We start from the raw sequence: 12,262 nt of genomic DNA on the forward strand, positions 1-12,262 counted from the left end.
GAGGCTCATATCTAATCATGAATCTATATGACATAGATATGGGCAGGCAATCCCGCTAAGTTTCTGAGGAAGCTAACTGATGAAGAGATAGCCTTCATTGCTCAGTCAGCAACCAACTACTGTAACCTTGCTCGTGTCCATGCAGCTGAGAATTCCAAGCCCTTTGAAGAAATTGAATTTGAAAAGATGTTTCGTGCCAAATGTGATGAGGAATATAATTCTATGATTGGTGTTGTGCGTGAAACACCTCCCGAGCTTGTACTTCCTGATAATATTGTCCATGAAAAAGCTGCAAAAAGCATGGCTCTCATCGAATTTTTCTACCGAACTAAGTCATTATATAAAACAACTTACCAAAGTAACATATTATTTTAAAATTTTACAAATTTAGTATAAACGTATTTCACAGTAACGTTTTAGGGTACATTTCATTTTTTAAAAACTAACAACGTTAGGTTGATATACGTTACTGTGAGTAACGTTTTACTCCTAAAATGGTTTTTTGAGTAACGTTTTACTCCTAAAACGTTACTGTGAGTGACGTTTTAGAAGTAAAATGTTACTATGAGTAACATATATCAATCTAACGCCGTTAGCTTTTAAAAAATAAAATATATCCTAAAACGTTAATATGAAATACGTTTATACTAGTTTTGTTAAATTTTAAACAAACATATTATTTTGATAAATTACTTTATATCATGACTTACTTTGGTCAATATTTCGCAATGAGATTAGCGCCCTAGCAACTCTCTCTCTTTTTGCTTTCCAGAGATTTATCTTACTCCGTGAGCATTTTTATGGTAAATAGTAATGGATTTGGCTGTTACCCTTCCAAATAATACCAAACTTATTAGATAGCATCGGTACGTCACTGCTTTATAGTTAAGACTTTTGCCCCTTGTTTCCCAGAAACTTTTCAACCTGGAAACGGAAGTTACGCCCAAAAATGCTTTTAAATCAAGATAATCGTTTTCAATAGATTAATTTGGTGTTTTTGGAATAAAATAAAACATCGACAGCAAATTCCAAAAATATTTCTATCAGTTGAAGCATTTCTGTTTAGCAATGCCCTTCTTGTTTAAGATTCCATGCATTATTGAGATGCATGACTTAGTAGCACAGTGCATGTGGGAATATCAATAACCTAAAACCTAAAGCATGTTAGCTACAGTATATTAATTATAACAATATTATAAGCTAAAGATGATTGGCTGATTGGGGTATGAAGAGCCAAAAGATAAGCAATTTCCCCTTAAATTCAGCCTTGTCTTATTGTGTTTTTATAATGACAAAAAGGTGACTGTATATGAATGATTGGTATCTGTTGAATTTCCCCTTCGCATACTTGATTTTCACTCTTTTAAGAAAAAAATTTATTTTCAAGATGTGTGTTGTATCGTAAGGGGTCCATTAGAGAATTCCTTTTGGACTACTTTTTCTTCTAACAGAATTGGTCCACTCACTCCACAAATGGTACTTTCTACACCATTCATAGCGGGGTAGGAGCCACAATTCTACAAAAGTGTTTGGTTTCCACAAAACTCATTCACTTCAGGTCGACTATCTATATTTGTGTTTTAGTAAATATTTCAAACTCTCAATTAATCAACATAGATTGTAGTGGGATGATTAAGGTTCCTTAAAGATCTCGAGTTCGATGTGTGAGAATGAAAATCGGTACGTCACTTTTACTCTTATAAATAGGTGTGAACTCATACTAATTGGACTTCAATGCAGGTATTGGATATGGCGAAACAAAAAGTGTAGCAATTGGACAAATACTCAATGTAATAGGAGTTTTTCAAATTTGATTGAGGAGAAAGATTTGTACAAAATATAGAGAGGCATTATTGAGTGAGAGAGACAAAATCTGGAGCACGAGTTAAGATACGTTTCAGTTAAAGGCTATATGAACAATGGTGAACAAAATGGAAAATTTATGGAAAGAGACAAACCAATGAACCATCAAATATCTATTGGTTTATATCTTTACATTGTTTTTTTAGTCTTCTCATATCACTAGGCAAGAGTTGCCCGTGCAAGCACGGGCCCAACGTTGCTAAATTGTGTGAGTCGAATGTAAGAAAAGTGCATACATAGAGTCATTCTACAGCATTTACATAATGCTGCAGCCCCCACTCTGTCTAACCTCATTTCCTTATTCCCTGAGCGACTATTAAGTGACAATTCTTTATAAGATAGGATTAATCTTCAAGGAAAACCAACTGAAAAATGCAATTAAAATTTGCAAGAATAACAAAACAATAGATTTTCTTCAATGTGAGTTCAAATTACCACAGTGAATGCTAGTGTGACTGATGGAGGTATTAACTTTAGATATTGGAAAAAAACATGTAATAATAAACCTCAACTTCATCCAGCACCCAATCTCCTCCTCATCCCCTTCTTTTTTCTTCCTTCCCTTTGACTTCTTACATCCCAAGACAACCCCTTTACCACATCACCACTTAATCTCATAGTTTATGCTCTTCCTCTACTCCAGTCCTTAGCTGATGGTCCATCAACAGTTTTCCTGGTGGCTGTTATAAAATAATTACTTAGTACTCAAGCTACAGAAGTTGTATTAACTTCTAATGCATAAAGCAATACTTACCGGTTATGGAGTGAACTGTAGTCATAAGACCCTCAACGATTCCAAACCTGTCATGAATAACCTGCAAAGTCATAAAAGAAATCATTTAAATTCACATATAGGCTCAAATACTAAAATGAAGAACAGGGCAAAAGAAAAAAAAGGGAACCTTTGCCAGAGGTGCAAGGCAGTTAGTAGTACAGCTAGCATTAGAAACGATGTTGAAGTCTGGCTTGTATTCCTTTTCATTGACACCAACAACAAACATAGGTGCATCCTTGCTAGGAGCAGAAATGACTACTTTCCTAGCACCACCCTGGTAATAACAACAATCAAAAAAATTTAAGCAGGTACTCAACACCAACTATTAAATGCAGGTAATCAAGCTAATGTGCAAGGAAATATGTGATAACCATATCAATCCAAGTAGTCAACACCCAAACATCATCGCATTAGCATCAATTTACATTTTAAAAAAAACTAATATAGAGACAATACAAACAGCGTACAACAGCGTACTGCAACACCTACCCCCAGAAAGTATTCTTTGGTTATTTCTTTTGATATATTGTCAAAATTGGATTTTGGGTAAAAAAAATCCAATCTTTATAATACCCAAGTTTTGGTTTTTGTGTTTGCTCTGTTTGAGATTTGAGATCAAAGTGAGTTTGATCTAAGTTTTGTAGTGTAGTAGTTGAAAGAGGAGATTGGTGGGAGAATTGAACCCACTCTTTTTTTGGGGTTAAGGCACTGTTTGGTGTTCTGCTGAAGAGAGGGAGAGAATAGATTTTGGTCTTTTCTGTATGTGGGGATTTGCTAAATGGTTTTGAGGGTCTTTTGATTGGAGAAAGATTGGATTTTGAGTGGTTAAAGGGTGGTGGGAGAATTGAACTAAAGTTTTTTTTTTCTGCTTTTTTGGGGTTAAGGGACTGTTTTGGTTTTCTGTTAAAGAGAGAGACGAGAGATTTTGGTGTCTTGTGTATATGGGGATTTGGTTAATGGTTTTGAGGGTCTTTTGATTGGAGAAAGATTGGATTTTAAGTGGTTAAAGGGGGTGGTGAGAGGTTTATAGAGTTGGAATAAAATGGTGAGTGGTACTTTGTTTCATTATAGGAAGAACTCATGGCCACCTGAGGAGTACATCACTAAAGCAACTTTGCAATTGGTAAGTTGTTGTCTTGATTGTTGTTATCTTACTACTTGAGTTCTGTTATTTTGTTTGTAATGAACTTAGTTTTATTGTTTTATGTCATGGGGAAAATGTATGGGACCAGTTGAATATGATTGTTGAATATTTGCTGACTTTCAAAAACAAAAAGTCTTACCTAAGAACAACAATAGCAACATACCTGGTATGATCCCACAAATAAGGTCCGGAAATGGTATAGTGTACGCAGACCTTACCTCTATCTCAGAGAAGATAGACATAGAGAGGTTATTTTCGACAAACCCTTGGCGCAAGGAAAATGTTGTTAAGGATGTCTGAGGTTGTAATGAACTGAATCATTTTTTCTTTTGATGTCTTGATGTTGGTCCTTCAACTCTGCAAGCATAACTCCATTTTTCTATCCTTTAGTTTCTTTTGTTTTTCATAAGTTAGTTTTTTTTGGGTAATTGTGGTGTCCACAAAGGATTGAAGAGGGAGAATAAATCATCTAGTGCTTTTTGCCTCCACTGGGATATTTCACTTTTGTGATGTTCAATTCTTTTATAGTGTTATGATCTCGCTTGTATTTGCTTGCTGCAGTTTGATTTTGATAGTGCTGCACCACCATCTCAAGCTTGGAGAAGGAAACTAAATAGCCGTGCTAGCAAGTTAAAAGAATTTAGTGTCACATCACAGAGGCAATAAAAATGGTAAGCAGCGTTCGCGAGTATGGGAACTAAACGTTCAGATACCTCGACATCAACTACAGATTCAACGAATTTTCGTAGTGATTTAGTATTGAATTCGTGGCTAGCAACTTGTCGTTGATACTTCCATATATCGCCATCGACGTTGAAAATGCCATTACTGAGGAAATCAGCGAGAGTGTTATTTGAATTATGGCCTTTTTGATAAACAGAGAAATTGGTTTTTAGAATGTGTTGAAGATTAGATGGATTAGCAGTGATAATTGTGTGGAAATTGAGGGGTCGAATTAGAGTAAAAGTAAGTTTAGGGCGTGATATTCAGCAAGAATTTAAACACCCATTAAGATTTTCGAAATAAACCAAAGCAACAAAGAATCAATATCACCATCACTACTTCCCCGGAAAACTAAACCAACCCAAACTCCAAAAAGACCACAACTTTAACACCAAACCCAAATAAAATCACAAACCCACATGCCAAAAAGGCTTTATTTAGCAAATTATTGATCACCCACAAAAAAATTCAACACACCCACAACATAAACCCCAGAAAAATGGCCGAAAGAGAAAATAAAAAGACAAAGGGGAAAGTACCTCATAGATGATGAAAAGTTGATTAAAGTTGGGAAAATCAAAAACTGCCAAAAGAACACTGCACAGAGAAGAAAACGTGAGATTGTGGGAGCAGAAAGCATAAGAAGAAGAAGAAATTTAAAAAAAAAAATGTTTCTTAGAAGCCTAGATTAATCCATCAGATTAACAAAGTACTTGAGAGAGTCCAAAACAAAACCGACAAATTGACAAGACAACAACACAACCAAAGAAGAGGTAAAGGACTCCCATGGATATGTTGTCTTTTTTTTAGAAAGCTTTCTACCGGAGAAAGAAAGGAGAGGAGGTGCATATGAATTATTCAACAGTAGGGTCATGGAAGAGTAGAAAACTTTAGAGCTGCAAAAAAGTTGTGTGCTACGTGTCATTTGCTGTGGTGCAGTGATAGACACCTAGTAGCTTAATACATATCAACTTCATTGATTAAAATGACTCAAATGCCCTTATTTTTTAATTTATTGACACTAAATAGACATGTTGAATAGAGTTTTTCTACTATAGTAGAAATATGTGGATTAGATTGTTATTTTTAATAAAACATTTATATTGTAAAAAAGAGAGCAAAATTTCAATATGCATAAAATATTTTAATCTTTTGAGTTTTATAAGAACTCTTCGAAATATAAATTTTTTATCTGAAATAATCATACATTATAATTTAAAAGAAATCTAACGTCTCAAGAAAACATAAATAATTTTATTTCTTACTTTATAGAAGTTTGGGAATGACCTTTGCTAACATTTGATAAATAAATGAGCACCTTATTATTTGTAAAAACAATTAATTAATGGTGGAATTAAGTTTAAAAAAATCATCCATTAGTTCATGTGCATGCATACCTTGCATATACAAAAAATAATTTAACATGAACAGGCAAGTTTAGTGTTGTTTTCGTAAGAAATTAAAATTCGATTTTAATTAGTTCATTTTACAGATAAAAATATACGAATTTATTCCTAGATAAAATTCAAAAACCATTAGAAAAAAAAACACCGATAAATATATTAAAAATTGTATTTAGGAGGCCATATTTTCTTTGTTAAAATTCAGAAAAACATGCTTGTGCCGTCATCATACATTAGCTTATTAATCAAAATATATTTCTTGAAATAAAATATATATAATCCTTGGAGGCTGAATAGAAAATTGAGTTTTAAGCCAAACAATTTTTATTACTTATAAAAGGGAGTAATTGTATTTAGGCCTCCTAATATAATTTTATATATCTTTAATTTTTAAAATCGCTCAAAGTAAAACACTTTTGCTCTAACCAATAAAATGAATTTACAAATTAATCGTAACTTTAAAAAAATCAATCTACTTTTAAATCGATGGAAACAAATCAACTTCGATCCCAGATTTATTATTTTTTTCAAAAAATAAATCAACTTTGCTCAGTTGTGTTTGAGCAAAGAGCTTGGAAAATTTAATGAGAGATCAATATTTTATTTAAAATGTTCGAATTTAGGAAATCAGGCTCAGTCATTTTTTTTCAAAATAATTTTTTATAAGTTTATACTAAAAAAATTACATAATACTTAATGTTGAACAGTTTTTTCATTTCTTTTATTTTTAACATATGGAAAACGATCGAATTTGGTTGAATTTGTGAAAAGTTAAATAAAATTAAATCGAACCAATTGATTTTTCAATTTTACCTCATAACTTTGACGAAATGTTTTATGATTGTTAATATGGAATACTTTTTAAATCTATTTTATTAGTTAGAGCAAAAATGCTCAATTTTAGCAAATTTAAAGAGTTATGATTATATATATATTAGTATATGGACACGTGCATTGCATGTTTACTCCGTAACGATGAATATGAACTATTAAAAAATCATATAGTTTTTTTAAAAAATAGTATTTGAGTTACAATACAAATATAAAAAGTAAAATGATAAACATTTTTAGTGTATAAACTTATTAATAAAAGGGAAATGTGCGATTTAACTTTTAGAAAAATGTTTCTAGTGTATAGTTAACTTGAAGATTTCCCTTTATTATAATTTTAATATATAAATTTTATATTTGTTGTAAAAGACGGAATAAATTATCAAAAACAAACATGGAGGCACACTATCTTATGATTAACTTTCTTACAATGTCTTTTTTATCTCAGTAGAAATATTGAAATTTTTCCTTAAAATATCTCTTTTGTCTCATAGAATGGAGTAAAAATATTGAAATTATATTCATAGTTACACAAGATATACATTTCAAGAAGATAAAATATTTAACATTAATTAGTAAAAGATGAAATTCTCCTTTCTCATTAAGCAGAATGTAATTAAGTAATTCAAATTGAAAAATAAGAAACTTATTAGAAGGAAATAACGAATAAGATTTAAAGGGCAATGATTGGTATTTAAATTATGTAATTATATAAATAAAATATTAATATTTAATTAAATAAATCAGATATTAATTCAGTGGAGACTCAAAATGACAATATTAATATTCTTACAATTCGAAGTTTGTTAAAATATATTTTAGATTTTTTGTTAAAAAATTAATAATAGGAGCAATATTTGGTCAAAAAATAAAAGATCTTCTAACTTCTTGAGTATTTTGGTGTATCATTTCTTTGACTTTGGAATTGGATCTCACGATAATTTTAATAAAAATTGTCTAAACGATATAGATTTTATCCACAAGCACATGTAAGAATGATTCTTTACAAATATTTAAAATTTAAGATGCAAAAATATAATTATTAATAATTTGAAATTAGAATATCTTGTAGGCATTCATTGTTTTACATGTCTTATATACTATTTTTATGATTGTCTTTGCCTCATTTTCTAAAGCAAAACATACACCTCAATCAAATATATTATTACAACAAAATTACAAGTACAAAGAAAGAGTATCATATATAGGAGCAAGTTTAGCATAAGGCTACCAACGAAAAATAAAAATTTCTAAGACAATTTTTTTTGGCTTTTTTTTTTATTGATAATGCATATTGAAACAAAGTTATAGCAATAAACATTCAACTTTATACTTATAAAAAAGAATTAAGATCTTTGAAAGACAAGTTAATGGAAGTGATATTCGACTACATAAATGGAGGGGTCGTATCATAGTTATGATCTCGACAAATAAATAAAAAAAAAATACATCAATCTTCAATATTCTAGTAATTAAAGTGTTATTCATCCCTATAATCACATTATGCCTTGTAAAATTCACACAAATCCTCTCGCCTTAAAATTTTCTTCACTTGATTAAAGCTTCTCTAGTCTTCCACACACAAAATTGTATTACATATAAATCTTTCTATGAAAATATTGTTAAAAAGATTTGTATTTATAGGAAAAAATATAGCTTTGGAATATGAAGATTCACTTACAAAGTTTAACGGTCAAGTGTTACAAAAATTAAAGACAAATATTAATTTAGAACGTAAATTAATTTGGAAGATTAAACACATACATGTATCTACTTAAATGGATAACTGTAATTTTTACCTTTTTTCTATTTAATTTACTCACATAAATACCAACTAAAAATATTGTAGAAATTCTTTTATTTGCTATTTAATTAATTAAATATTAATAACATTTGAATTTAGCATAAGAGTAAAATGATAATTCAACTTTTCCTTAAAATTTTGTTCAGTTAATTAAAGCTTCTCTCGTCTTCCATACACAAAATTTGTGTTACATATAAATCACTATATGAAAGTACTAATTGAAAAACTTGTATGTATAGGAAAAAATATAGCTTTGGAATATGAAGATTCACTTAAAAAGTTGAAAGGTCAAGTATTACAACAAATTAAAGATAAATATTACTTAAAAACATAAATTAATTTTGAAGATAAGTCATATACATGTACCTATTTAAAGGGATAACTTTTATTTTATTTTTTTCTATTTAATTTACTCGCATGTATACCAACTAAAAATATTATAGAAATTATACTATTTACTGTTTAATTAATTAAATATTTAATAACATTGAATTTAGTATAGAAAAAAATGGTAATTCAACTTTTTTACTTTGGAGCTTCCCACTTATAATAATATATAATAATATAATATAACCATATGGGAGATTTTATCGCAACCAGCTCAATTTACGACTTTTGACATGTACTAGCTATCACCTGGACAAGGAAATCTTTTAGGAACACAGACTCTCCTTTATATCTGTAAAATTTCAAATGCAATATTGAATTAGGAATAACACTTAAACTAGTATTTACTAACACCAACAAACAGAATAAGTCTTACAAATAGCAAATAGAGAATAGTTCTAACAATCATGGTATTTCGAGGAACCTTAACCTCCAAATCTGCCGGAGAAAATCCTACCCAAAAAACTCTCTGTCTTTTCTACTTCCTAGTACTATTTATTACAAAATAACCACCTAAATTGCTCGGTAACTACTAGGTAACTACTAGAAATACATACACATAATACTGAATAAATAAAAAATAAAGTACATTTAGGGCTTATTTTCACCCATCTTCATGCAGCTATCGACCCTATTTATAGCAGGTCTAACAATTCACGCCCCAACGAGTTTCATTTTGTCCTCAAGGTGAAATTGAGGAAACTGTGTATCAATAACTGTCTAGGATTCCATGTGTTCTCAGAGTCTGGTAATTCCTTCCACCTAATGAACACCTCTTGGGAGCCATTCAAGAGTGTAAGATATTTTACTAAAGTTTCAGGTTGTACTTGCATTTCAAGCTCTTCAGATAAGAAAGAAGTGAGTTTCTGAAATGGAGTAGGATCCGTTGTTGCATACTTTTGCCAAGAAACATGAAAAATTGTATGGACCCGTGAATGAAGGGGTAAATAAAGGTGATAGGCAACTTCACAAAATTTATTCAAGATAGTATGGCCCATAGTAACGAGGAATTAACTTCTTGTTAACCTTTTTAGCAAGTGAGGGAAGCTTGGAAGGTTGCACGCGAAGATAAACCAAGTCATTGGAAGACAACTTTACAACGCTTAGCATCCACATAAACTTCCATTTGACATTGAGCATGGGTAAAAATAGCTTTGTCAAAAATAGTGTTTTAGCAATAAGTTGCTCATTCACCTCTTTTAAAAGGGGTAATATTGGTGGACCCATGGTAAGTGGTATTGAAAATCTATCTTGGCCATTGTTTTGGATGTACCCCTGCAAAACAATGTAAATAAGACTCCAAGGAGCGATTACCAACCTCAGTTTGACCATCTATTTGAGGGTGATAAGCTGAACTCTATTTGAGGCTAGTAGCAAACAACTTGAACAATTCTTGCCAAAATTGGCTGACAAAAATAGCATCTCGATCAAACACAATTGATTTGGAAAAACCATGCAAACGTACAATATCATGAACAAATAGTGCAACAATAGTCTTGGTTTTATATGGATGAGAGATAAGAGGAGAAAATTACTATAATTAGTAAAATTGTCTACCACAACACGTACAGTATCATGTCCCATTACTTTCATTAACCCGCTGATGAAATCCATAGATATATCATTTCAAACTTGATTACGAATAGGTAACCCGCTGATTAGATCCATAGAAATATCGTTCCAAACTTAAGCAGGAATAGGTAATGGTTGCAGCAAGCGAGACTAAGGGCATCATAGTTCTCTAGATCCTTTTGATTCCACTCTAATATAGCAGTTGTGAAATGCGCTTGTATGTTCGAAAAAAGCCTGAGTGTCCACCAGTAGGTGAGAAGTGAAATTCCCTTAGGAGCATATGAATGTGTAATGACTAACGGGAAATCACCAGTCGACTTTTGAAAATAAACAACCACTTTTAGAATATAATTCGTCTTGAAGCAAATCTTGTGTCAATTGACAAAGTTGATCATCCTGTTGGATTTCTCTGGGAAGATCAACTAATGTAGTGTTGCATAGAAAAAAAAAGCCATGAAATAAATTGGCTGGATAAAGCATCAACGACTTTATTTTCACAAACTAGGCGATATTGAATCTCAAAATTAAATCCCATCAGCTTGGTGATCTATTTTTGTTGCTGCTCTTCCATAGCATGCTGGCCCATGAGGAATTGGAGACTTTGTTCATCAGTTCCTATAATGAAATGCTGACCCATCAAGTAACAACGCCACTTTGTTACAGCAAAAACAATGGCCTACTCCCTCTTATATACTGATTTAGATTAATCTCAAATCGAAAGTCCTCAACTTAGAAAAACGATTGGATGTCCTTCTTGCATTAGAACAACTCCAATTCTGAATCCTGAAAAAGCATCTTCTTCAACCATGTATACTTTGTTAAATTAGGCAGTGCCAAAACTGGCAAAGTGACCATAACCTCCTTAAAAGAATAAAAAGCTAATAGAGCTTCTTTATTCCAACGAAAGCCTCTTTCTCGAGCGATTGTGTGAAAGGATGGGCTCCTTTCTCATAGTTTCGAACAAACTTCCTATAGTAACTGGCGAGTCCTAAAAGAAACCCCAAACCCTTAACATCTTTTGGACTTGGACAATTTACCATACTTGTTATTTTGGCGGGATCCACTAAGACTCCACTTGCACGTGCTGAAATAATATGTCTAAACACCCTAGTTATTGCTGTCCAAAATGACACTTTTATCTATTGAAAACCAAGTTATGAAATTTTAGAACTTGTAGCACCTCCTGCAAATGACCCAAGTGAGTAGGAAAATGTGCACTATAAACTTATAAGTCATAAAATAATACCAACACAAACTTACGTAAGTAAGGCCGAAATATTTTGTTTATCAAGACTTGAAAAGTAGATTGAGCATTTCACAAGCCAAATGGTGTAACCAAGAAGTCATTGTGGCCTTCATCTCTCTTCCTCGCAAACCCGAATTTGATGGCATCCCGATATTACATCCAATTTTGAAAAGATAGTGGCATCCCTAAGATCATCCTGTAATTTGCCAATTGCAGGAATTGGAAATTTATCAGGAAAAATAATCTTCTTAAGGGCTCAATAATCTACACAAAATCTCAAACTTCGATATTTTTTTGTGAATGAGAAACACTGGACTGGAGAAAGGATTTGTACTTGGTTGAATAATACTAGATACAAGCATTTCCAATACAATTCTCTCAATCTCATTTTTCTGGTAATGGGGATAGCGATATGGGCCAATATTAGGTGGACAGATCCCTTATTAAGTCGGATAGCATGATCATGACTGCTACTAGGTGGCAGTGCTTTATGTTCCTCAAATAAAGTTTCAAA

The 12,262-nt window shown here is 31.7% G+C and overlaps 1 protein-coding gene and 1 long non-coding RNA gene across 2 annotated transcripts; both read right to left on the minus strand.

Annotated features, from left to right (window-relative positions):
- Positions 1–2,247: 2,247 nt before the first annotated feature.
- On the minus strand, positions 2,248–5,430 carry LOC101264313 (glyceraldehyde-3-phosphate dehydrogenase 2, cytosolic-like). Its single transcript, XM_069296551.1, has 5 exons — positions 5,219–5,430; positions 5,045–5,102; positions 2,766–2,912; positions 2,618–2,678; positions 2,248–2,543 (listed from the first exon to the last, which is right to left on the minus strand). The coding sequence occupies exons 1-5, from the start codon at positions 5,428–5,430 to the stop codon at positions 2,485–2,487; spliced, it is 537 nt and encodes a 178-aa protein (XP_069152652.1). The 3' UTR covers positions 2,248–2,484.
- LOC138348268 (uncharacterized) lies at positions 4,049–5,032 on the minus strand. Its single transcript, XR_011220579.1, has 2 exons — positions 4,496–5,032; positions 4,049–4,404 (listed from the first exon to the last, which is right to left on the minus strand). It is a non-coding gene; the product is annotated as an uncharacterized lncRNA (long non-coding RNA).
- Positions 5,431–12,262: the final 6,832 nt, after the last annotated feature.

The sequence above is a fragment of the Solanum lycopersicum genome, chromosome 4 (genome assembly GCF_036512215.1).
Source record: "Solanum lycopersicum chromosome 4, SLM_r2.1".
Lineage (NCBI taxonomy): Eukaryota > Viridiplantae > Streptophyta > Magnoliopsida > Solanales > Solanaceae > Solanum > Solanum lycopersicum.